This window comes from Saimiri boliviensis, chromosome 14 (genome assembly GCF_048565385.1).
Source record: "Saimiri boliviensis isolate mSaiBol1 chromosome 14, mSaiBol1.pri, whole genome shotgun sequence".
NCBI lineage: Eukaryota > Metazoa > Chordata > Mammalia > Primates > Cebidae > Saimiri > Saimiri boliviensis.
Window position 1 is genome coordinate 27,199,909 of NC_133462.1, and position 26,038 is coordinate 27,225,946.

General features: G+C 40.5%; 3 protein-coding genes across 5 annotated transcripts; all 3 read left to right on the top strand.

Moving 5' to 3' along the window:
* The first annotated feature begins 2,078 nt into the window (after positions 1-2,078).
* LOC101045353 (zinc finger protein 273-like) lies at positions 2,079-24,707 on the top strand. Of its 3 annotated transcripts, XR_012513681.1 has the most exons (5): positions 2,079-2,221; positions 11,454-11,580; positions 12,329-12,424; positions 20,323-20,444; positions 21,755-21,815. XR_012513681.1 is itself a non-coding variant. In XM_074385636.1 (4 exons), the coding sequence occupies exons 1-4, from the start codon at positions 2,192-2,194 to the stop codon at positions 12,717-12,719; spliced, it is 351 nt and encodes a 116-aa protein (XP_074241737.1). In that variant the 5' UTR covers positions 2,079-2,191; the 3' UTR covers positions 12,720-13,174. The 3 variants fall into 3 exon arrangements, 2 of the variants coding, with proteins under 2 accessions (XP_074241737.1, XP_074241736.1); XM_074385636.1 differs by lacking the exons at positions 20,323-20,444; positions 21,755-21,815 and adding an exon at positions 12,622-13,174; XM_074385635.1 differs by lacking the exon at positions 20,323-20,444 and having other exon boundaries at positions 2,085-2,221; positions 21,755-24,707.
* LOC120362649 (translation machinery-associated protein 7) lies at positions 17,802-18,216 on the top strand. The gene has a single exon (XM_039465485.2). The coding sequence runs from the start codon at positions 17,851-17,853 to the stop codon at positions 18,043-18,045; it is 195 nt and encodes a 64-aa protein (XP_039321419.1). The 5' UTR covers positions 17,802-17,850; the 3' UTR covers positions 18,046-18,216.
* LOC141581111 (uncharacterized) lies at positions 24,705-25,475 on the top strand (the record flags this gene model as incomplete). Its single annotated transcript, XM_074385522.1, is given in 1 exon segment — positions 24,705-25,475. A coding segment is annotated over 1 exon segment (771 nt), but the record flags the coding sequence as incomplete, so codon positions are not given.
* Between the last annotated feature and the right edge of the window lie 563 nt (positions 25,476-26,038).

The following is a 26,038-nucleotide window of genomic DNA, read 5'->3' on the forward strand; positions in this document are numbered from 1 at the left end:
TAGCTGGGCATGGTGGCGTGTGCCTGTAATCCCAGCTACTCAGGAGGCTGAGGCAGGAGAATTGCCTGAACCCAGGAGGCGGAGGTTGCGGTGAGCCGAGATCGCGCCATTGCACTCCAGCCTGGGTAACAAGAGCGAGACAACGTCTCAAAAACAAACAAACAAACAAACAAACAAAAACAAAAACAAAAAACTGCCGGGCGCAGTGGCTCAAGCCTGTAATCCCAGCACTTTGGGAGGCCGAGGCGGGTGGATCACGAGGTAGAGAGATCGAGACCATCCTGGTCGATATGGTGAAACCCCGTCTCTACTAAAAATACAAAAAATTAGCTGGGCATGGTGGCGTGTGCCTGTAATCCCAGCTACTCAGGAGGCTGAGGCAGGAGAATTGCCTGAACCCAGGAGGCGGAGGTTGCGGTGAGCCGAGATGGCGCCATTACACTCCAGCCTGGGTAACAAGAGCGAAACTCCGTCTCAAAAATAAATAAATAAATAAAAATAAATAAATAAAAAAAATGTTTTTTAATTATTACTATTTTTTTGAAATGGAGTTTCACTCTTGTTGTCCAGGATGGAGTGCAATGGCACAATCTCGGCTCACTGAAACCTCTGCCTCCCGGGTTCAAATGATTCTCCTGCCTCAACCTCCCAAGTAGCTGGGATTACAGGCATGTGCCACCACGCCCAACTACTTTTGTATTTTTAGTAGAATGTTGGGTTTCTCCATGTTGGTGAGGCTGGTCTCGAACTCCACACCTCAGGTGATCCTCCTGCCTTGGCCTCCCAAAGTGCTGGGATTACAGGCATCAGTCACCACGTTCGGCCTTGATGGACTTTAAAAAAAATAAAAATAAATTTTTTTTTTGAGACTCTGGAAATACTAAATTTCCAGAGTCTCGCTGTGTTGCCCAGGGTAGGGTGCAGTGGCACAATTTCGACATACTGCAACCTCCATCTTCCGGGTTAAAGTGATTCTCCTGCCTCAGCCCTTAGTAGCTGGGATTACAGGTGCGTGTCACCATGCCCAGCTAATTTTTTTGTTTTGTTTTGTTTTTGAGACAGAATTTTGCTCTTGTTGCCTAGGTTGGAGTGTAAGATGCGATCTGTGCTCACTGCAGCCTCCGCCTCCACCTCCAGGGTTCAAGCAATTCTTATGCCTCAGCCTCTCAGGTAGCTGAGATTACAGGCATACACCACCAAGCCCAGCTAATTTTGTATTTTTATTAGAGATGACGTTTCACCGTGTTGGTCAGGCTGATCTCGAACTCCTGTCCTCAGGTGATATGCCCGCTTCAGCCTCTGAAAGGGTTGGGATTACAGATGTGAGCCATTGCTCCAGGCTGCCCACTTACTTTTTTTTTGTTGTTGTTGTTGTTGTTGTTGTTGTTTTTCTTTTTTGAGGCGGAGTCTCACTCTGTCGGCCAGGCTAGAGTACAGAGGCGCGATCTTGGCCAACGGCATCCTCTGTTTCCTGGGTTCAAGCAGTTCTCTGCCTCAGCCTCTGGAGTAGCTAAGATTACAGGCACCCACCACGCCCGGCAAATTTTGGTGTTTTTAGTAGAGAAGGGGTTTCACTGTACTGCTCAGGATGGTCTCGAACTCCTGGCCTCATGATCTGCCAGCCTCGCCCTCCCAAAGTGGTGGGATTACAGGCGTGAACCCCCGCGCCCAACTGATGGAAATGTTTAATGTTTTATCAAATTAGCTTTAATATTGAGAATACATCATTACTAAAGTAAAAGTTGATTTTCTCTTGAACAAAAATTTTACGTATTATTAATATACATAAAATATTTTTGTTAATATATTTAATACATTAAAAAACAGAACGCAAAAAGAAGTTTTCCATGCTCTGGCGTGGGCCTGGCTCAGCTCAGGGAGGAAGCCCTGCATGAAAAGCCTGCAGCTTAGGCTGTCGCTCTTTCTTCATTCAGCCCCGCGTGTGATCACATCTTCTGTCACTCCGGGCTGAGTAGGCGGGGTCTTTAACGTTATCCAATCAGGGACATTGGGCTGGGAACTGTCCAATCAGACACACAGGTTGAGCGGACAGGGCGGTTTCCGGGATGTGGCGGGGCCTTTGGCTGCAGCGGGAGCGCAAGGTCTCCTCTTCACTCTTCTGTCTTCTGCTTTTAGAGACCCATTCTCTGTGACCCTGTGATCCGCAGGTATTTGGAGATCCGCAGCTAAGATGCCAGGATCTCCTGGAAGCCTAGAAATGGTGAGGGTGCTGGATATCCCGAGAGAGGGGAGGGGGTTGGTTGGATCTGGTGGGAAGTGGCTGTGGCAAGACTCTGGCCTCCCTGCAGTCAGCTCCGCAATCTGCGTCCCGAGTTCTCCTTGTCCAGCTCGGCTTTAAGCCCTCTTCAGTTATAAGATGGCGGCTGCACTGACAGCCGCCCCGAGCGTCCTCCCTTCCCTGCTCAGTGACTGTGCCTTGTCCTAGAGCTCTCTTTGGACGTCTCTGCACCCTAAATGCCGCGTCTCTCCCAGATTGTGTGGGGAACCTGGGAGGGTTTTCAGGGGAGAATCCTGACTCTGGGAGCGGGTTCATGAATGGGAAGAGCTTTGGTCAGTGGGGTTCCCAGGCCCTCTTTTATTCTATTAAAAATTTGGCCGGGCACGGTGGCTCAAGCCTGTAATCCCAGCACTTTGGGAGGCCGAGGCGGGTGGATCACGAGGTCGAGAGATCGAGACCATCCTGGTCAACATGGTGAAACCCTGTCTCTACTAAAAATACAAAAAACTAGCTGGGCATGGTGGCGCATGCCTGTAACCCCAGCTACTCAGGAGGCTGAGGCAGGAGAATTGCCTGAACCCAGGAGGCGGAGGTTGCAGTGAGCCGAGATCGCGCCATTGCACTCCAGCCTGGGTAACAAGAGCGAAACTACGTCTCAAAAAAAAAAAAAAAAAAAAAATTTATCGGCATCACTGTGAAAATATTTTAAAAATTAATCAAAGAGTGATTCAAAAATTGTAGAACACCTAACTGCTGTTTGTAATTTGTCGTCCATGGAAAGAGCTTGAAGGAAAGATTTTTATAAGTTTCATGATAAAGAAAATAAAATTCGGTAATTGGGTAGGTATAGTTATGTGGTGTTTTATTTTTATTTATTTACTTTTTTTTTTTTTTTTTGGAGACAAGAGTCTCACTCTTTTTCCCAGCCTGGAGTGCAGTGGTGTGATCTTGGCTCACTGCAATCTCCACTTCTCTGGTTCAAGTGATTCTTTTGCCTCAGCCTCTATAGTAGCTGGGACTACAGGCACCCACCACTACACCTGGCCAATTTTATTTATTTATTTATTTATTTATTTGTGGAGAACGGGGTCTCGCTATATCACCCAGGCAGGTCTCGAACTCCTAGGCGCAAGCTATCCTCCCGCCTCTGCCTCCCTAAAAGCTGGGATTACAGGCGTGAGGCACAGCACCTGACCATTTTTTTAAATTATTATTTTTAAAACAAGGTTTCACCATGTTGGCCAGGCTGGTCTTGAACTCCTGATGACATTAGGTGATCCACCTACCTCGGTGTCCCAAAGTTGTGGGATTACAGGCATGAGCCACCATACCCAGTCTAGTTTCTTAATTTTTTTTTTTTTTTTTTGAGACGGAGTTTCGCTCGTTACCCAGGCTGGAGTGCAATGGCGCGATCTCGGCTCACCGCAACCTCCGCCTCCTGGGCTCAGGCAATTCTCTTGCCTCAGCCTCCTGAGTAGCTGGGGTTACAGACACACACCACCATGCCCAGCTAATTTTTTGTATTTTTAGTAGAGACGGGGTTTCACCATGTTGACCCAGGATGGTCTCGATCTCTTGACCTCGTGATCCACCCGCCTCGGCCTCCCAAAGTGCTGGGATTACAGGCTTGAGCCACCGCACCCAGCCGGAGAATTTCTTAAAAATTATATTTTCCAAACACTGTAGAATTACCAGACATAATATAAACACATAATGTGCCAACCAAGGTTTACTCTAGGATGTCATTCCCTCTCAGGCTTCCAGTCAACTACAGTTATGCTGTAAAATGCATGCTGTCACCTAAATATGCAGGCAGAATTGTGTCTCTGCCTATTTGGTATCTATAGCCCTCTACAGTCACTTCTAGAGTGGGTAGACCAGATTTCTACAAACTTTATAGGGCAGATATTAATCATTTTACTTCTTTTTTTTTTTTTTTTTTTTGAGACGGAGTTTCGTTCTTTTTACCCAGGCTAGAGTGCAATGGCGCAATCTCGGCTCACCACAACCTCCGCCTCCTGGGTTCAGGCAATTCTCCTGTCTCAACCTCTGGAGTAGCTGGGATTACAGGCACGTGCCACCATGCCCAGCTATTTTTTTGTATTTTTAGTAGAGACGGGGTTTCACCTTGTTGACCAGGATGGTCTTGATCTCTCGACCTCGTGATCCACACGTCTTGGCCTCCCAAAGTGCTGGGATTACCGGCGTGAGCCACCACGCCCGGCCCATTTTACTTCTTTTAATGACTCTTGCATAGACCTAAAACTGATTTAGAGACCATGGAGCACAATCCACATGTGTTGCCCAGAGTAACACATGTACACTGAGTAGTCAGGGGGACATGAGAATCTCTACTCCTCTCACTAAAATGCTCACAATTACAGGTAACACCTACTGCTACTCCACCCATCTGGGACCTAAATCTACGGCTCTAAATTCTAAATCTAGGTCTTGAAATTTGAAGAATAAAAATTTTCGTTTGAGGAATGCAAGTCTTTTTACTTATGAAACTCAGAGAGACGTTAAAGTAAGAGCACAATTATGTCTTTCTCCCTTCTTTGAACTATGTGTTCATGTCTTGAAACTGTTCACTATTGCCACAAGTAGGTATACGTTAAACTAATAATGTCACACTGAACGCTATGTTCTCTACCCTTAACCTTAATGTACAATCAATCTATAATTTAAAATTATTTATTTAAATAAGAATTTCTCACAAACAAGTTTGTATGAGCCCTCTCTCGCTCTCGCTCTCTCTCTCTCTTTTTGTTTTTCCCTTTACAAATCCACTTCTAACTGCTGCTAATCAATGTGTAGATTCCAGGCATCTTGAATATGTCTTCTCAAGTTACAGTACTTAAGCTTAGCCCAAATAAACTGTCCAGTTATATTCATGTTGTATTAGCTTTTTTTTTAGGTAAAATATTATTGAGAATTTTCTAGTGCAGCCTGTATTTGTAGATTTCTTGTTTGATTGTACTCACTGTAACAGCCAAAAATGCAGAGTAATGTTGATTTTATCTAGATGGAATTTATAACACAGAGCTAGACTTTAGATTGAGAATGTACAGAAAACCAACAGGAGGCATTTTCTGCATTGTGAGATGTCAACATAGGCATTTGAGATCCCTCCTTAGAGAGTGTGGCTCTTTGACCTTTTCACATCTTGTTTATTCACCTGCTACAGTTATGTGAGAGGCTTCAGGTGTAAATAGAATCTGATGGTAGAACTCTAAGTGTAAACAAGCATCTTACAAGGGAGAAATCAAGACCACAAAGTACTCAGAGCTCTGAGCACAACTACACCTACGTGTAAAATGTGATATTAGAGTAGAGTATTTTTCTCCTTCTACATAACCAAAAGCTAGCTAATCAGGAAGGTGATCCAGGGTCTGGAGCTCCACCAGGGTAGTTCCATTTTTTTTTTTTTGAACGGAGTTTCGCTCTTGTTATCCAGGCTGGAGTGCAATGGTGCGATCTCGGCTCACCGCAACCTCCACTTCCTGGGTTCAAGCAATTCTCCTGCCTCAGCCTCCTGAGTAGCTGGGACTACAGGCACGTGCCACCATGCCCAGCTAATTTTCATATTTTTAGTAGAGACGGGGTTTCACCATGTTGACCAGGATGATCTCAATCTCTTGACCTCGTGATCCACCCACCTTGGCCTCCCAAAGTGCTGGGATTTGTAGGTGTGAGCCACCGTGCCCAGCCCGGTAGTTCCATGTTCTTCTTAGAATCAACCTGAGTCTCTCTTGCTGCCTTAGTATTGGACCACCATCCAGCCCAGGGTCCCTGGAAATGCTCTCACAATCACCTATGCGTCTTTTAGTCTTTTGAGAATCTCCAGAACAGAATTGTGTCAGGCTGACAAGAGTGATTAATTTTGCTTCTGTCTTAGTGTAAAACAAATGAGTCATCCTGTGTTTGTTCCTTCCCTCATACAACAGATGTCTTTGCTTGGTACCCAGATGAGAGTTTCTTCCGTTCCCTGGTAGTTGGGTGAAAAACAAGGAGGACTTCTGGAGACTCAAACAGATAAACTAATTGCTTCCATTTCATGTAGTCATTAGAAAAATAGACAGTCATAGTCCCTACCATGCAAGAACTTTTAGTCTAGAATAGCAACTTAATAACTGGTTTAGTTATGTATCACATGGTGGGTACAATAAATGTGTGCAAATGTATGGGTTTTATTTGGGTCTTTTTCTTTATATTGTTGTGATTTCTGAAAACCTACACCTGAATGACTATTAATAAACAAAAGAGTTATTGTTGTTGTTTTTTGAGACAAAGTGTCACTCTGTCGCCCAGGCTTAGAGTGCCATGGCATGGTCTTGGCTCACTGCAACCTCCAGCTCCCAGGTTTAAGGGATTCTCCTACCTGGGACTACTGAGTAGCTAGGAATACAGATGCATGCCACACACCTGGCTAATTTTTGTATTTTTACTAAAGATGGGATTTCACTATGTTGGCCAGGCTGGTTTCAAACTCCTGACCTCGTGATTTGCCCACCTTGGTCTCCCAAAGTGCTGGGAATACAAGTGTTAGCCACCTCACCTGGCCTATTTGTATTTTTTATGCCTTGCTAAAAATACTTCTAAAACAATTATTCTATAAAACCTTAAGGGATTTAAAAAATTGTTTATTAGTATGTGATATAAAATTGAGAGGGCAGAGGGGCTAAAAAAGATTAAAATTATACAAGCTCTGAAATTTAATAATTTTTTTTGATAAGCTTGAAAAAAGAAACAGAAGGCTGGCTGTGGTGGCTCAAGCCTGTAATCCCAGCCCTTTGGGAGGTGGAGGCAGGTGGATCACCTGAGGTTAGGAGTTCAAGACCAGCTTGACCAACATGATAAAACCCCGTCTCTATTATAAAAAAAAAAAAAGAAAAGAAAAGAAAAAGAAACAGAACTAAAAGTACTCCCCAGTGCATAAAGAATAGAATTTTACATCAGCCTGCCCCAGTCCTGTTCAGATTCACTCATTTTGAAGGCCTCACTTAGGTCTGGCTCTACCCTGGAGTTTTGCTTCACAGAACTAACTAGCGGATAGCAAGACTTTTGGGTGATGAATCCTGTTGCCTTTTTAGAGTTGGTACACACAATTTTCTAAAACTCAAAAGCAGATAAAGGGAAAATGTAAAATATGTAGAATAGTGTCTTAATTTTTTATTAAAACCAGTGTTTGCAGAGATGTTCCATTTAGCAACCTGTTTTTCATTTCTGCAGATAGAGTAGTTGATTCACAAAACAGTAAATATAATACAATATAAATTTATCTAAATTACATTGAACTCTATCTGTATCCTCATCTGTCTATATTTAGAGTTTATTCTATGCATTTCAAAGAAGTCAGTGACAAACAGAAGAAAACATAAAAATACTGTGTTTTTATTCTAAATTCGTGGAATTATTTAAAACTTAGTATCAACTTATAGGGTGTTATTAGAATTAAATCAAACAATGGGTTATCAGAGTGCTCTGTAGCATCCTATCGCGCACATAGTACCTGCTTAATAAACATTGCATTAGTACATGTGCACATGTTGTTTTCCAAATGGCAAGTTACTCAGAAATTGCTATTTTCTGTTTTCTTTGTAAACTTGAAAGAGCCAGCAAATAATATAATACTTTAAGATAGAGAGTGGATGTATTCGTTTGTATCAGAAGTATTTGTGTTGTGACAAGAGTGCCGAGTGTCAGGGACTTTGTCTGTGTCTCATTATTCTAACTAATGCCAATAATCAGCCCAGAAAAAGTGACATTAGCACTGATGGGGAAGTTGTTTAGAACACCCATTTACAGACCCTTTCCAAACCTACAGAATCACATTACATGGAGTGGGGCTAAGTTTACCAAGTGATTTATATATATGCTCATTTCAAGCTTGAGTGTCAGTGCTTAGGTAAGTGGTTACAAGCCCAGGCTTCTAATTAGAATAATATGGTCAGTTTGCAGATTCTCTCGTGCCCTTTTCACAGTCTCTGTTTAATGTTTTTGGTGAAAGCAGCTATTTGTTTTAATTAAGTGCCTCAGGTGACTAAGGTGCCAGAATCAAATATGAGGAGTTCAAGATACATTCATGAGAGTTCAGTTCTGCCTTTGCACTAAAGGGTGGTCCAGGAACCTCTTCTGTTTGGGTTTGGTGAGGACAGGACAGTGTGGCCAATATTTCTATTACTGTAGCAGAAATTGCCGATGTCTGTAGCAGGGGAGGGTACCTGAGGACAAAAAAAGAGAAGCTTATATTTTTATTTCTGTGGAGCAGCTCATTGTCCCTGCATCTTTTCTGTTATAAAGGACACAAATGGGCAGAGTTTTTCTGTCTTAGGCCTTTCTGCCTTTGGGTGTGGTGGTAACAGGTAAACACATGGTGCTCAAATTTTTATTTTTTTAAATTAATTTATTTATTTTAATAAAGATGGGGTTTCACCATGTTGGTGAGGCTGGTCTTGAACTCCCAACCTCAGGTGATCCGCCTGCCTTGGCCCTAAACTGCTTGGATTACAGGCGTGAGCCACCATGCCTGGCCGGTGCTCAAATTTTTAAAGGCATATTTTCAAGATGCAGGTGTAATTAGTCCTGAAAATATCATCTGAGAAAGAATTCTGGAGGAGGAGAAAGAAAAGAAATGGCATTTCTTCAGCTAAACATATCTCAGATCAAGAGCTGTGTCCACTCTGCCTTGTGGAATGCCATGCATTTAGTACTGGTGAATCTTTGCTTCTATACTTGTGCTTTTTTCTCCCATATGAGTTGGTCCTAACTGCTTTTAAAAATGCTTATGATACTGAAGAATCTCCAAAAAATATTTTTCTGTATACCAGAGCCTTCTCTACATCTTGGCTCCTTATATGCCATGCAGAATTCTCACCATGAATTTGTGATCTGCAGTATTAAAAATTTTCTCTTTGTGGCTGCTGAACATGGAAAGGTGTGGATACTCTATTTCTATGGGGAAAACCTGGGTTTCTTAGTAAAGATGGAGAAGATATAATGTTGAGGTTCAATCTGTTTTCTTTATTATCTCTCTGCATTACATGATTAAGAAAATGCTCATTTAAAGAGGATGGCATTTATTACACAGAAAGTTCCGAAAAATTATCAGGAGATAACCTACTTATTAGGGTGCTAAAAAAAAAATTACATAAATTCACTGTTAAAAAGTGTAGAACGGCCGGGCATGGTGGCCCACGCCTGTAATCCCAGCACTTTGGGAGGCCGAGGTGGGTGGATCACCTGAAGTCCTGCATTTGAGACCAGCCTGGCAAACATGGTGAAATCCTGTCACTACTAAAAATACAAAAATTATTTGGGCATGGAGGTGGGCACCTATAATCCCAGCTACTCGAGAGGCCTAGGCAAGAGAATCACTTGAACCCAGGAGTTGGAGGTTGCAGTGAGCCGGGATCACCCTATTGTACTTCAGTCTAGGCTACAAGAGTAAAATCCGGCTGGGCGCGGTGGCCACGCCTGTAATCCCAGCACTTTGGGAGGCCTAGGCGGGCGGATCACGAAGTCAGGAGAAAGAGACCATCCTGGCCGATATGGTGAAACCCCATCTTAAAAAAAAAAAAAAAAAAAGTAAAATCCTGTTTAAAATAAAAATAAAAAAGCAAAGGAAAAAGAAAAACAAGTGTAGCACATGGAAGATAACTTTTTATTTATTTTTTTTTTCTTTGAGACGGAGTTTCACTCTTGTTACCCAGGCTGGAGTGCAATGGCGCCGTCTCCTCTCACCGCAACCTCCGCCTCCTGGGTTCAGGCAATTCTGCCTCAGCCTCCTGTGTAGCTGGGATTACAGGCACACGCCACCATGCCCAGCTAATTTTTTGTGTTTTTAGTAGAGACGGGGTTTCACCATGTTGACCAGGATGGTCTCGATCTCTTGACCTCATGATCCACCTGCCTCTGCCTCCCAAAGTGCTGGGATTACAGGCGTGAGCCACCGCGCCCGGCCATGGAAGATATCTGTCTTGAACTTTCCACAAAACTGATGTTTTCCTCTGATTAAATTTAGACTAATTTACTTTAATGGGGGCAATAGATCAGTAGTGATGCTGTGTTCTTCTAGGAGCATTAGTACACTATCAAAAATTGTCCTAGTACAGTTGATGTTAATAACTCACTTAATACGCTCTCTTACAGATTTTTCCACTATGGAGTTATTTTTCTCTTCATCATTAAGTATCTTTATGCAGATGATGTGCATAAGCCATCACATTTAATCTGGCAGCTGGCCCCCCCTACACACACACTTTTTTAAACGTTTTCTTTGAGTTTATCTTTATTTGATAAATGAAAGCTTTCATCTTTGTTTGCAGTCCAGAAAAACTGAGGAAAACGCAGGCTCTTCCACTTACTGGATGTTTGACAAAATAGTCTTTTGGGGCCAAAACATTGGCATTACTGGTGAGCTTGTCAGAAGAAATCAGTAACTCAGACTTTATTTTGTATCTCCTGAAAAAATGCTCTGCATTTACAAGATGTTCAGTTTATTGTACACATTAAAATTTGAGTGGCACCTTCTAACTCAACATGTCTATTTTGTCTGAAAAATATAAACAACTATGTCTTTTTTATCTGAAAAAATATACACAACTCATTCTGTATGATGTAAATATAGCACTAAAAGCGTACATGTTAGTGTTTATGCCTTCCATTTTATGATTTATCATTTAGACCAGTATCATATCTGCACTGATGTTGTGAATATTATGCTACTCTCTTTTCTGAGAGTTAGAGAATATGTTACAAAACGTTTGTGTGTTATTTCATTAGATAATTTCAACCACTTTTTTTTTTTTTTTGAGACGGAGTTTCACTCTTGTTACCCAGGCTGGAGTGCAATGGCGCAATCTCGGCTCACCGCAACCTCTGTCTCCTGGGTTCAAGCAATTCTCCTGCCTCAGCCTCCCGAGTAACTGGGCTACAGGCGTGCACCACCATGCCCAGCTGATTTTTATATTTTTAGTAGAGACAGGGTTTCACCGTGTTGACAAGGATGGTCTCGATCTCTTGACCTCGTGATCCACCCACCTCGGCCTCCCAAAGTGCTGGGATTATAGGCGTGAGCCACCGCGCTGGCCAATTTCAACCACTCTTATAAGTCAGAACTAATTCTATTCATTTTCTCATTTCACCTTGAGTAAAATAAAAAATTCTGCCAAGAGCCACTTTGTAAATATGTGTGTTTATGTGTGTTTTTCAGGGACCGTTGACATTTATGGATGTGGCCATAGAGTTCTCTCTGGAGGAGTGGCAATGCCTGGACACTGGTCAGCAGAATTTATATAGAAATGTGATGTTAGAGAACTACAGAAACCTGGCCTTCCTGGGTGAGGATAACTTTAATACAAAATTTCTAATATAAACTAAAGGTTTCATTTTTTTGGTACAGTGTTTTCTGCGGATTTGTTTGTTTAGAAAATAATTTCAAAATGTTTTATCTTGATCTGAACTTTTACATTTCTGAGCTGATCTGTGTACTTTACTTCAGATTAGTGGTAATTTCAGAAGTTTAGTGGCATAAAATATTGTAATTCATACTGTAAAATCAAATTGCCATCACCAGTTTATGATTCATTAGTACCAGGCAGTAAAATTAAGATCCTACAAAATTAAAATATGTTCTAAATATTTAAACATTTCTGTTATAAGTACATTGGGATAAATTTATTAGAATATTCTGTTGTGGCCGGGCGCGGTGGCTCAAGCCTGTAATCCCAGCACTTTGGGAGGCCGAGGCGGGTGGATCACGAGCTCGAGAGATCGAGACCAACCTGGTCAACATGGTGAAACCCCGTCTCTACTAAAAATACAAAAAATTGGCTGGGCATGGTGGTGCGTGCCTATAATCCCAGCTACTCAAGAGGCTGAGGCAGGAGAATTGCCTGAACCCAGGAGGCGGAGGTTGCGGTGAGCCGAGATCGCGCCATTGCACTCCAGCCTGGGTAACGAGAGGGAAACTCTGTCTCAAAAAAAAAAAAAAGAATATTCTGTTGTATCCTCTTTACTGAGCACATTACTAAGTTGGTAATTGGAGAACATGAGCAAGATTCATGTTAGTTATTTTTAATAAAACAGGTATTGCTGTCTCTAAGCCAGACCTGATCGCCTGTCTGGAGAAAGAAAAAGAGCCCTGGAAGACGAAGCGACATGCAGTGGTGGATGAACCCCCAGGTAGGTGAGAGTGAACACAGACGAAATGGATGAGAGGTCTAAAGTCAAGAAAGCCAGTCTTTAAAGTGATTTGGGAAGCTGTGTTCCTGAGTAAATAGTTTGTGGGAAGCCTGAAATCCTTTTAAAGTTATACTGTCACATAGGGGCATCTTCTGCTTATGCTTATAAAATGTTAAAGAATTCTACTTTCCCTTCAGTGACCTTCCTTCAAGTTTACAGTGACAGCCAAAGCACTGTTCATGGCATACAAAAGAGTGGACAATCTGACTTCTTTTTTCTTGTTTTTATGGACTGACGGCTGTACAATTTTGAGATACTCTATGTTAGACTGTCTTTAAGTTCTCTTTTTGCATCATGTCTAAAACGCATGAGAGTAGTCGTTTCCGTTCTATTGGTTTTTTGTTGTTTATTTTTCTGCACATTTTATCCTGTTTTCATTATTGTAGTCTTGAAATATAGTTTGTAATCATAAAGTATGATGTCCTTCTGCTTTGTTCTTTTTCCTCAAGATTGCTTTGGCTATTCAAAGTTTATTGTAGTTTCAAGTACCTTTTAAGATTGTATTTTTGAGCCGGGCGCGGTGGCTCAAGCCTGTAATCCCAGCACTTTGGGAGGCCGAGGCAGGTGGATCACGAGGTCAAGAGATCGAGACCATCCTGGTCAACATGGTGAAACCCCGTCTCTACTAAAAATACAAAAAATTAGCTGGGCGTGGTGGCGCGTGCCTGTAATCCCAGCTAGTCAGGAGGCTGAGGCAGGAGAATTGCCTGCACCCAGGAGGTGGAGGTTGCGGTGAGCCGAGATCGCGCCATTGCACTCCAGCCTGGGTAACAAGAGCGAAACTCCGTCTCAAAAAAAAAAAAAAAAAGATTGTATTTTTGATTACTGTGAAAAAAAAATCACTGAAATTCTCATAGGGAGTTTAATGAATCTATAGATTACTTTGGATAATATGGCAGTTTTACAATACTTATTCTTTCAATAGGAATAAAATATTTGAAAATTTATTTTTGGTGAAGGAGTAAGTTCAGAATTCTCAGTGGAACCAAGTTAGGTGGAACATTTTCTTTTTTTTTTTTTTGAGACGGAGTTTCGCTCTTGTTACCCAGGCTGGAGTGCAATGGCGCGATCTCGGCTCACCGCAACCTCCACCTCCTGGGTTCAGGCAATTCTCCTGCCTCAGCCTCCTGACTAGCTGGGATTACAGGCACGTGCCACCATGCCCAGCTAATTTTTTGTATTTTAGTAGAGACGGGGTTTCACCATGTTGATCAGGATGGTCTCGATCTCTTGACCTCGTGATCCACCCGCCTCGGCCTCCCAAAGTGCTGGGATTACAGGCTTGAGCGACCGCGCCCGGCTAGGTGGAACATTTTCTTGTCTGTAGCCGAAAACAGTAGTCCTGTAGTTTGCCACCTGAATGAGGGCCTGCCTTAGTCTAAAGAGGATTACCTTCAATCTTGGGCTTTAGCAGAGTTTCACAACTCCCTTCCTGGATCTTGTGATGGGGTCTTGCTGCATAACCCAGGCAGGTTTTGACCAGAAGCAATTGTCCAACTTTAATGTACCATGTGGCTGTATTTACAGGTGTGAACCATGATGCCTGCTTCTTTCATAAAGGCATTTTTGTCTGGAATGGCCTACAAATTATCTTGCTGTCAGGGATTAAGCAAATAGGGCACCTTTGTTTTTTTTTAATCGTATTAATGTCACTCTCCATATAAATTTTACTTTTTATTTTCTACTTCAAATTTGTCTGTAATTTTAGATTCAGACATTTAGGGCATTATACTAGAATTTACATATTGTGCCTGAATTAAATTATATAATTCGTATGCAGGCAGGCAAAAAGGAATCACAGAATTTTCAACCACTTTTGTCAGCCTAGATCTAAATAATAACATAGTGTACTCCTCAAATATTTGTTTTATATGTGAGTCTAACCATATTCTGCTAAATATATGCATAATTTAGCAATTTAAGACCATTCTTTAATGCTAAACTTGGATTACAGTAGTTTTATTTTGTGATAAAATAGCGTATACTCAAAACATAAAAATTGACACATTTCGGCTGGGCGCGGCGGCTCATGCCTATATTCCCAGCACTTTGGGAGGCTGAGGTGGATGGATCACGAGGTGAAGAGATTGAGACCATCCTGATCAACATGGTGAAACCCTGTCTCTACTAAAAATACAAAAAAATTAGCTGGGCATGGTGACACACGCCTGTAGTCCCAGCTACTTGGGAGGCTGAGGCAGGAGAATTGCTTGAACCCAGGAGGCGGAGGTAGAAGTGAGCTGAGATCGCGCCACTGCACTCCACCCTGGGTAACAAGAGCAAAACTCTGTCTCAAAAAAAAAAAAAAAAAAAAATTGACACGTTTCTTCTAAATTAATATCTATTAAAAGTTTGTCATTAGCAGCTCCTATTTATGATTGTATTACATGTTCCCTGAAATTTTATTGCCATACAATAGATACCAGTAATTTAAAATGCCTGCCTTTCATGAATGCACAGTTATAGTCAGACATTACAGTTACTACACAAATGATTTGTTAATGTACATTAATGTTGTCAACGAGATTTTATGAGTAAAGATTTCTTTGATTATGGTCTTGCAGTTCTATATTAGTGTTTTTTTTTTTTAGTTCTTAACATCAGTTTATTGTGTTTTTGATTTTACTTATGAATTATCATTTTAGACAATTTGCAATTCTGCTTGTATACTTTAAGTCAGTGTGGGGTTTAATTAAAAGATAAATGAGCCATATGGTTTATCACAATTAGATTATATCTATGTGTTTATATTTACAAATATGACACTAATTTTGATTACAGCTTATCTTGTATATATTCTTTCTTAGCTCATTTTCTCCTCTACTTCCTCCTCTTTTTCTTTCTTTTTTTTTTGAGACGTAGTTTTGCTCTTGTTGATGAGGCTAGAGTGCAATGCATGATCTTTGCTCACTCTAACCTCTGCCTCCCTGGTTCAAGTGATTCTCCAGCCTCAGCCTCCCAAATAGCTGGGATTACAGGCACGTGCCATCATGCTTGGCTAATTTTGCAGGTTTTGTTTTTTTTTTTTTTTTGGAATGGAGTCTTGCAAAGTCACCCAGGCTGTAGTGCAGTGGCTTGATCTCAGCTTACTGCAATCTCTGTCTCCGGGGTTGAAGCAATTCTCTGCCTCAGCCTCCAGAGTAGCTGAGACTATAGGCATGTGCCACCACGCCCAGCTAATTTTTTGTGTGTATATTTTTAGTAGAGATGGGGTTTCACCATGTTGGCCAGGATGGTCTTGATCTCCTGACCTCATGATCCACCCACCTTCACCTCCCAAAGTGCTGGAATTACAGGTGTGAGCCACCGTGCCTGGCCCTGTAGTTTTCTTTTTTTTCTTTTTTTTTTTTTTGAGACGGAGTTTCGCTCTTGTTACCCAGGCTGGAGTGCAATGGCGCGATCTCGGCTCACCGCAACCTCCGCCTCCCGGGCTCAGGCAATTCTCCTGCCTCAGCCTCCTAAGTAGCTGGGATTACAGGCACGCGCCACCACGCCCAGCTAGTTTTTTGTATTTTTAGTAGAGACGGGGTTTCACCATGTTGACCAGGATGGCCTCCATCTCTCGACCTCGTGATCCACCCGCCTCGGCCTCCCAAAGTGCTGGGATTACAGGCTTGAGCCACCGCGCCCGGCCTGTAGTTTTCTTTTAGTAGACATTTTGCCATGCTTGTGAGGCTTGTCTCGAACTCTGGACCTCAGGTCATCTGCCCATCTTGATTCCCCAGATTGCTGGGATTATAGGTATGAGCGACTGTGCCTGGCCTCTTAGCTCATTTTCAGTGTTGGTTTTATCTTGTCTAACTGAGTGGCCTTGAAAATTGTATTATTTTCACCATGTGTTTAATGATGAATATGTGTTTTTTTGGTGTTAAAAAAACACCTTTGTGCTTTGAAAGTAATTTTTAAAAAGATCTATAATGTTGTATTTCTTTGTTTTTCAAAAAATAATTGTTATGAAAACACATATAATTCACCTTCTTACACCTATGTAGATGTACATGTCAGGAGCAGACATGATGCTGGGTCATATCTGTAGAATCAGGATTTTGAGAGGCCAGAATAGCAGGATTGCTTGAGACCAAAAGTTTGAGACCAGCCTGGGCAAAATATGGAGACACCGTCTCTACAAACATTTTTTCTAAGAAATGGCCAGGCATGGTGGTGTGCACCTGTGGTCCCAGCTACTTGAGAGATGAGTGTGAGGCTGCAGTGAGCTATAATTGTGTCAAGTGTGGGTAACACTTGAGTGCGGTGGCACAATTATAATTATATACATATATATTTTTTGTAGAGACGGGGTTTCACCATGTTGACCAGAATGGTCTCGATCTCTTGACCTAGTGATCTACCCGCCTTGGCCTCCCAAAGTGCTGGTATTATTGGCGTGAGCCACTGCCCCCAGCCCGATTATAATTATACCTGTCTCAAAAAAACCAAAACCGCCAGGCGCGGTGGCTCAAGCCTGTAATCCCAGCACTTTGGGAGGCCGAGGCGGGTGGATCACGAGGTCGAGAGATCGAGACCATCCTGGTCAACATGGTGAAACCCCGTCTCTACTAAAAGTGCAAAAAATTAGCTGGGCATGGTGGCACGTTCCTGTAATCCCAGCTACTCAGGAGGCTGAGGCAGGAGAATTGCCTGAGCCCAGGAGGCGGAGGTTGCGGTGAGCCGAGATCGCGCCATTGCACTCCAGCCTGGGTAACAAGGGCGAAACTCCGTCTCAAAAAAAAAAAAAAAAAAACCAAAACCAAAAACACACACGCAAAACTGTATATTTTAGGCATGTTGATTGTATTTACACTTTTATGCAAAAGACTTCAAGACATTTTACATCTTGTTAAACTAAAACCCAATATCCATTAAATAACATTAACTCGTTTTATGCTCTCTTCAGGCCTTGACAAATGCCCTTTCACTTTCTGTTTTTATAAGAGTGACTATTTTATTATGTAGCTGATATAACTGAAATCATGACATTTATCATTTCATTTACAGATACACTTTGACATTATCAAAGTGTACCTTTAAATGTGACAAGAGGGCCGGGCGCGGTGGCTCAAGCCTGTAATCCCAGCACTTTGGGAGGCCGAGGCGGGTGGATCATGAGGTCAAGAGATCGAGACCATCCTGGTCAACATGGTGAAACCCCGTTTCTACTAAAAATACAAAAAAAAAATCAGCTGGGCATGGTGGCACGTGCCTGTAATCCCAGCTACTCAGGAGGCTGAGGCAGGAGAATTGCCTGAACCCAGGAGGCGGAGATTGCGGTGAGCCGAGATCGCGCCATTGCACTCCAGCCTGGGTAACAAGAGCGAAACTCTGTCTCAACAAAAAGAAATAAAGTGGGGAAAGGGGCGGCAGGCGCCATGTCCGGCCGGGAAGGTGGCAAGAAGAAGCCCCTGAAACAGCCCAAGAAGCAGGCCAAGGAGATGGACGAGGAAGACAAGGCTTTCAAGCAGAAACAAAAAGAAGAGCAGAAGAAACTCGAAGAGCTAAAAGCAAAGGCCGCGGGGAAGGGGCCCCTGGCCACAGGTGGAATTAAGAAATCTGGCAAAAAGTAAGCTGTTCCTTGTCCTTGAGGAGATGGTGACCCTTTATTTCATCCGTATTTAAACATCTGTATTCCCTGCCATAGCATCCTTTGCCACCTATAGCTGGAATTAAATGTTGTCTTGGAGCTGTTGTACATTTAAGAATAAACTTTTGTATTTAAAAAAAAAAAAAAAAAAAGAAATAAAGTAAAATAAATGTGAGAAGAGGTTTTTTTGTTTGTTTTTTTTAGGCTGAATAATATTCCATTGTATTAAATATGTCATCAAGGTTCTATGTTGCATATTTTAGATATAGATTCATAAATGGAATTGCTGTATTTGATAATTGCATTTCTAATTATTTGAAGTACATTTATAACATTATAAAATAATGGGTGTATCCTGTTTTCCACCAACAATTAACATGGGTTTTATTTCTTTTAGTTTTTATATTTTAAGACAGAGTCTTGCCCTGTCACCCAGACTAGAATTCAGTGGCACAATCTTGGCTCACTGCAACCTCTGCCTCCCATGTTCAAGTGATTCTTCTGCCTGAGCCTCCTGAGTAGTTGGGATTGCAACCACGCACCACTGCACTTAGCTAATTTTTGTATTTTTTTTTTCATTTTTTTTTTTGAGACGGAGTTTCGCTCTTGTTACCCAGGCTGGAGTACAATGGCGCGATTATTTTATTTTTAAACAAAATTGACTCATTTCAGCATTTCTTTTTTTTATATGCATAGTCTCAATCTGATCTTAAACTCCTGGTCTCGTGTTCTGACAGCCTTGGCGTCCTAAAACTCTAGGATTACAGACATGAACCACGGTGTCTGGTCACCATGTAGCATTTTTTTTGTTTTTTTAGAACTTTACTGGCCGGGCGCGGTGGCTCAAGCCTGTAATCCCAGCACTTTGGGAGGCCGAGGCGGTTGGATCACGAGGTCAAAAGATCGAGACCATCCTGATCAACATGGTGAAACCCCGTCTCTACTAAAAATACAAAAAATTAGCTGGGCATGGTGGCGCATGCCTGTAATCCCAACTACTCAGGAGGCTGAGACAGGAGAATTGCCTGAACCCGGGAGGCGGAGGTTGCGGTGAGCCAAGATCGCGCCATTGCACTCCAGCCTGGGTAACAAGAGCGAAACTCCGTCTCAAAAAAAAAAAAGAACTTTACTAGTGGGTGATGAACACCCTCAGCTTTTATTTTGGAAATTTTTTATTTTTGTCTTCTTTTTGAATTGAAATAAATTTCAATCAATTATTATTGGTTAGGAATATTTTAAATTACATCAACATTTGGAAGGTTCTCACCTTTTTTTATCTTCAAGTAACTGCTGTATTATTATTATTATTATTTTTGAGACGGAGTTTCGCTCTTGTTGCCCAGGCTGGAGTGCAATGGCGCGATCTCGGCTCACCGCAACCTCCGCCTCCTGGGTTCAGGCAATTCTCCTGCCTCAGCCTCCTGAGTAGCTGGGATTACAGGCACCCGCCACCATGCCCAGCTAATTTTTAGTATTTTTAGTAGAGACGGGGTTTCACCATGTTGACCAGGATGGTCTCGATCTCTTGACCTCGTGATCCACCCGCCTCGGCCTCCCAAAGTGCCTGGGATTACAGGCTTGAGCCACCGCGCCCGGCCCTAAGATTTTCTTAAGGAATATGTTGATCTAGTTGATGGTGTCTAATAAGTTTTACATTCTATGTTTTTTTTTGTTTTGCAATTTTATATTTTTGTGTTTTATATTTTAGGGTATGCCACCACACATCTGTTAATTGTGTTTTGATTTTTTAGTATATATTATAATTGTACATGCCAATATTTAGCTTTGTACAATTTAAGGCAATGTGGAGCAAAATCAGGTATGAATTAGCCATATGTATTTTTCTAATAGAATTATCTCTGTTTGCCTGTGAAAGTGTTATACTTGTATTCTTTTTATGACTTGTATATTTGTTGTATAGGTTTGTTGTGAATGGTTTTCTAATTTTGTATAGATGAGTAGTCATAAAATTCTTATAATTTCAACATCCTATTTACTTGTGAATTGATATGATTTTTGTGTGGGAGAAACACTTGGATTTGAATATAATTAAAACTATTATGACTCTGTATGTCTTTTAGGTATTATTGTTTATTTTTACCTGTCAAAAAAATTACCACAAAATAGTTTTAAATATTCAGTTTAGTCATATTAGTTATTTTCACTTTGTCATGTAACATATTGCTAAAATGGTTTTATTTTGCAAAGCTAAATCTTAATACATATTAAACAACTACTTTTTTTTTTTTTCTTTTTCGAGATGGAGCCTTACTGTGTCACTTAGGCTGGAGTGCAGTGGCATGATCTCAGCTCTCTGCAACCTCCGCCTTCTAGGTTCAAGTAATTCTTGTGCTTCAGCCTCCTGAGTAGCTGGGATTACAGGTACCCACCATCATGCCTGGCTAATTTTTGCATTTTTAGTAGAGATGGCATATCACCATGTTGGCCAGGCAGATTTTAAACACCTGACCTCAAGTCATCCACCTGCCTTGGCCTCTGAAAGTGCTGGGATTGCAGGTGTCAGCTACCGTGCGTGGTCTCAATTTTTTCTGTTTTATGGCACTTTGCAATCACCACTCTCTTCTTTGTTTTTAAGAATGTAACTGCTTCATGTATCTCAAACAATCTCTGTCTTTTTGTGACTGCCTTATTTTATTTGTATAATGGCATCTACTTTATAGTTAGTAGACTAGATCCTGGTTGATGAATACTGAGTGGTATTACAGATTTTATTTATTTATTTATTTATTTATTTATTTATTTATTTATTTTTTGAGATGGAGTCTAGCTCTTGTTGCCCAGGCTGGGTCTTGGCTCACCACAACCTCTGGTTCCTGGGTTCAAATGATTCTTCTGCCTCAGCCTCCCAAGTAGCTGGGATTACAGGCATGAGCCACCGTGCCTGGCTGATATTCCAGATAACAAATGATATCTACTGAATAATTTGGTGAAAGAAATTTGCCTTAATTTTACCTATTGGCAGCTTTGTACTGGCATAGTCTGAAAACACTTGGCTGGTGATCATGGGAGTTTCTCAAACATGTTTTATGGATATGTGTTGTCTAAAATTTTGTGTTTGTTTTTTAGTTAAGAGAGTTTACTCATATTACTTTGTAGGGGTCAGTAATCACTTGCTACACCTGCTCTCTTTCTGTGGTCTCCCTTTACTGCAGTCTGTCTGCTGCTGTAACATTTTTCCTTGGTCTCAGCAGACTCAAACTCTCATTCCAACATATGCCACCATTTCTTTCAGCACTTTATGCCATCAGAGACAGAAACCAGTGTCAGGAAAAGCCCTTAAAACCCAGAAATGATGGTGAATGTGCTAGTATTTTACTTATTCTTTTAAAAACAGAAACCAAGAGTTGGGAATTTACTTCTAAAGTCCTTATATTATAGTGGGAAGCAGGAAAAGCTGTGTTGGGTAAATTTAACAGACTTTTCTTTTCCTTCTATGTAGGTTTTGCATTATGTTTATCTGGGATACTGCACACACTTAACTCATTTATAAATTTTCCACAGGTGTTTTAGTCTGTAGGTTTTTGTTACAATTACATGTGAATGAAAGTATTAGGGCCTATGGTCTTTTGCAATGCCATCTTGTTTATGTAGTTTGTATAATTTTGTAGGTAAGATTTTAGAACTATATTAATGTGAGTCTAGTAAGTGGAGTAATTATTATTATTTTTCAGGTATGTGTCCTCATTTTGCTCAAGATCTTTGGCTACAGCAGGGCATGGAAGATTCTTATCAAAAAGTAATACTGAGAAGACACAAAAAATGTGGACATGATAATTTACAGTTAAGAAAAAGCTATAAAAGTATGGATGACTATAAGGTCCACAAAGAAAATTATAATGGACTTAACCATTGTTTCACAACTACCCAAAGAAAAGTATTTCAATGTGGTAAATATTTGAAAGTCTTTTATAGATTCTTAAATTCAAACAGACATAAGGTAAGACATACTGGAAAGAAAGCTTTCAAGTATAAAATATGTGTAAAATCATTTTGCATGCTTTCACATAAAACTCAGCATAAAAGCATTTATAATACAGAAAAGTTTTACAAATGTAAAGAATGTAGAAAAGCCTTTAATTGGTTCTCAAACCTTACTTATCATAAGAAAATTCATACTAAAAAGAAACCCTACAAATGCGAAGATGGCAAAGCTGTGAAGCAACTTTCAACCCTTACTACACATAAAAATCATGCTGGAGGGAAACTATACAAATGTGAAGAATTTGGCAAAGGATTTATATGGACCTCAAACCTTACTGAACATAAGAGAATTTATACTAGACAGAAACCGTACAAATGTGAAGATTGTGGCAAAGCATTTTTATGGTCCTCAACCCTAACTAAACATAAGAGGATACACACTGGAGAGAAACCCTACAAATGTAAAGAATGTGGCAAAGCTTTTAATCGATCTTCAAGGCTTGCTACACATAAGATAATTCATACTGGAGAGAAACCTTACAAATGTGAAGAATGTAGCAAATCATTTATATGGTCCTCAACCCTTGCTGAACATAAGAGAAATCACACTAGAGACAAACCCTACAAACGTAAAGAATTTGACAAAGCATGTAGCCAATCCTCAACCCTAACTAGATATAAGAGGATGCACAGTAGGGAGAAACCCTATAAATGTGAAGAATGTGGGAAAACTTATAGCCAATCCTCAACCCTTACTACACATAAGATAATTCATACTGGAGAGAAACCCTACAAATGTGAAGATTGTGGCAAAGCTTTTAATCAATGCTTTGCCCTTACTACACATAAGATAATTCATACTGGAGAGAAACCATACAAGTGTGAAGAATGTTGCAAAGCTTTTAATCGACCCTCAAATCTTACTACCAGTAAGATAATTCATACTGGAAAGAAACTCTACAAATGTGAAGAATGTGGCAAAGCATTTATGTTGTCCTCAACCCTGACTAAACATAAGAGAATGCACACTAGAGAGAAACCCTACAAATGTGAAGAATGTGGCAAAGCTTTTAATCAATCCTTTAACCTTACTACACATAAGATAATTCATACTGGAGAGAAACCTTACAAGTGTGAAGAATGTGGCAAAGCTTTTAATCGATCATCAAATCTTACTACACATAAGAGAATTCATACTAGAGATAAACCCCAGAAACGTGAAGAATGTGACAAAGCTTGTAGCCAATCCTCAACTGTTACTACACAGAAGATAATTCATACTAGAGAAAAACCCTACAAATGTGAAGAATGTGGCAAAGCTTTTCATCGATGCTCAAGTCTTACTACACATAAGATAATTCATACTGGAGAGAAACCTTACAAGTGTGAAGAATGTGGCAAAGCATTTATCTGGTCCTCATCCCTTACTAACCATAAGAGAATTCATACTAGAGGGAAATCTTACAAATGTGAAGAATGTGGGAAAGCGTTTTTATGGTTCTCAACTCTTGCTGCACATAAGAGAATTCATACTAGAGAGAAACCCTACAAATGTGAAGAATGTGGCAAAGCATTTAGGTGGTCCACAACTCTAATTAAACATAAGAGGATGCACACTGGAGAGAAACCGTACAGATGTGAAGAATGTGGCAAAGCTTTTAGCCAATCCTCACACCTAAGTACACATAAGATAATCCATTCTGGAGAGAAACCCTACGAATGTGAAGAATGTGGCAAAGCTTTTAACCAATTCTCAACTCTAACTAAGCATAAGAGGATGCATACTGGAGAGAAGCTCTACAAATGTGAAGAATGTGGCAAAGCTTTTAATCGATCCTCAAATCTTACGAAACATAAAATAATTCATACTGGAGAGAGACCTTACACATGTGAAGAATGTGGCAAAGCATTTATATGGTCCTCAACCCTTACTGAACATAAGAGAATTCACACTAGAGAGAAACCCTACAAATGTGAAGAATGTGGCAAAGCATTTAGCCAATCCTCAACCCTAACTATACATAAGAGAACGCACACTGGAGAGAAACCCTATAAATGTGAAGAATGTGGCAAAGCTTTTAGCCAGTCCTCACATCTTACTACACATAAGATAATTCATACTGGAGACAAACCCTACAAATGTAAAGAATGTGACAAAGCATTTAGCCAGTTTTCGACCCTAACTAAACATAAGAGGATGCACACTGGAGAGGAACTCAGCAAATGTGAAGAATGTGGCAAAGCTTTTAAGCAACACTCGACCCTTACTACATGCAAAATAATTCATGATGTAGAGAAACTCCACAAATGTAGAAAATGTGGCAAAGATTTTAATTGATCCTCAAATCTTACTACATATAATTGATACTGAAGAGAAACCTTACAAGTGCGATGAATGTGGCAAAGTATTTATCTGATCCTCATCCTTTACTAAGCATAAGATAATTCATATAAGAAAGAAACCTTACAAGTGTGAAGAATGTGGCAAAGCATTTATATGGTCCTCAATCCTTACTGAATATAAGATAATTCATACTAGGCCGGGCACGGTGGCTCAAGCCTGTAATCCCAGCACTTTGGGAGGCCGAGGCGGGTGGATCACAAGGTCGAGAGATCGAGACCATCCCGGTCAACATAGTGAAACCCCGTCTCTACTAAAAATACAAAAAATTAGCTGGGCATGGTGGCACGTGCCTGTAATCCCAGCTACTCGGGAGGCTGAGGCAGGAGAATTGCCTGAACCCAGGAGGCGGAGGTTGTGGTGAGCCGAGATCGCGCCATTGCACTCCAGCCTGGGTAACAAGAGCGAAACTCTGTCTCAAAAAAAAAAAAAAAAAAAAGATAATTCATACTAGAGAGAAACACTACAGTTGTAAAGAATGTGGCAAAACATTTATTTGGTCTTCAACCCTAAGAAAACATAAGAGAATGCACACTGGAGAGAACCCCTACAAATGTGAAGAATGTGGCAAAGCTTTCCTCAACCCTTACTACACATAAGGTAAATTATATTGAGAGAAACCCTACCAATGTATAGAATGTGGCAAAGCTTTTAAGCAACTCTCAACCCTTACTATACATAAAATAATTCATGGTGTAGAGAAACTCTACAAATGTGAAGATTGTGGCAAAATTTTTAATGAATCCTCAAATTTTACTATACATAAGATAATTCATACTGGAGAGAAACCTTACAAATGTGAAGAATGTGGCAAAACATTAATCTGGTCCCCTACCATTACTAAACGTAAGGTAATTCATACTAAAGAGAAACCGTACAAATGTGAAGAAGGTGTCAAAGCATTGCTATGCTCCTCCAACCTAACTAGATATAAAGTGATGAACACTGGAGAGAAACCCTACAAATGCGGCAAAGCATTTAAATGGTCCTCAACTCTTCGTAAACATAAGACCATTTATATTAAAGAGAAACCCTACAAATGTAAAAAATTTGGCAAAGCCTTTAAATGATTGTCGCACTTGATTTTAGATAAGATAATTCATTCTGGAGAAAACTACCAATGTGAACAATGTGGCCAAGCTTCTAACTAATGCTCACAACTTATTGCACAGGAAAGCATTTATACTTGAGAACAAATATACAAATATAGACAGTTAAAAAGCCATTAATACCTGCTCACATCTTACTCAAAATCAGAGCATTCATACTAAATAAAAGCATTAAAAGTATAATCACTATCAAAAGGTATATCAGAAAATATGTCTTTAAAGTGTAGAAGAGTATTTATTTTGCTTTAGTTTATATTGAAGAAAACCCTGCAAGTGTAATGAATTTGGAAAAACATTTTTTCAAAAACTACAAACTATAAAACACCAAAGAGTTCATACTAAAATGTATTTTTGCAGAGGCAGTAAATATAAAAGATATTGAATCCAAAATTAAGTCTTAATATCAGGGAATAATTCACAGTAGAAATAGCTGGGGCACTCAAACTTTAGACATTACACTAAATCACTGAGTATAGAAAATAATACAAACTAAAGTTTGTGTAAATATTTGTATATAACTTTAA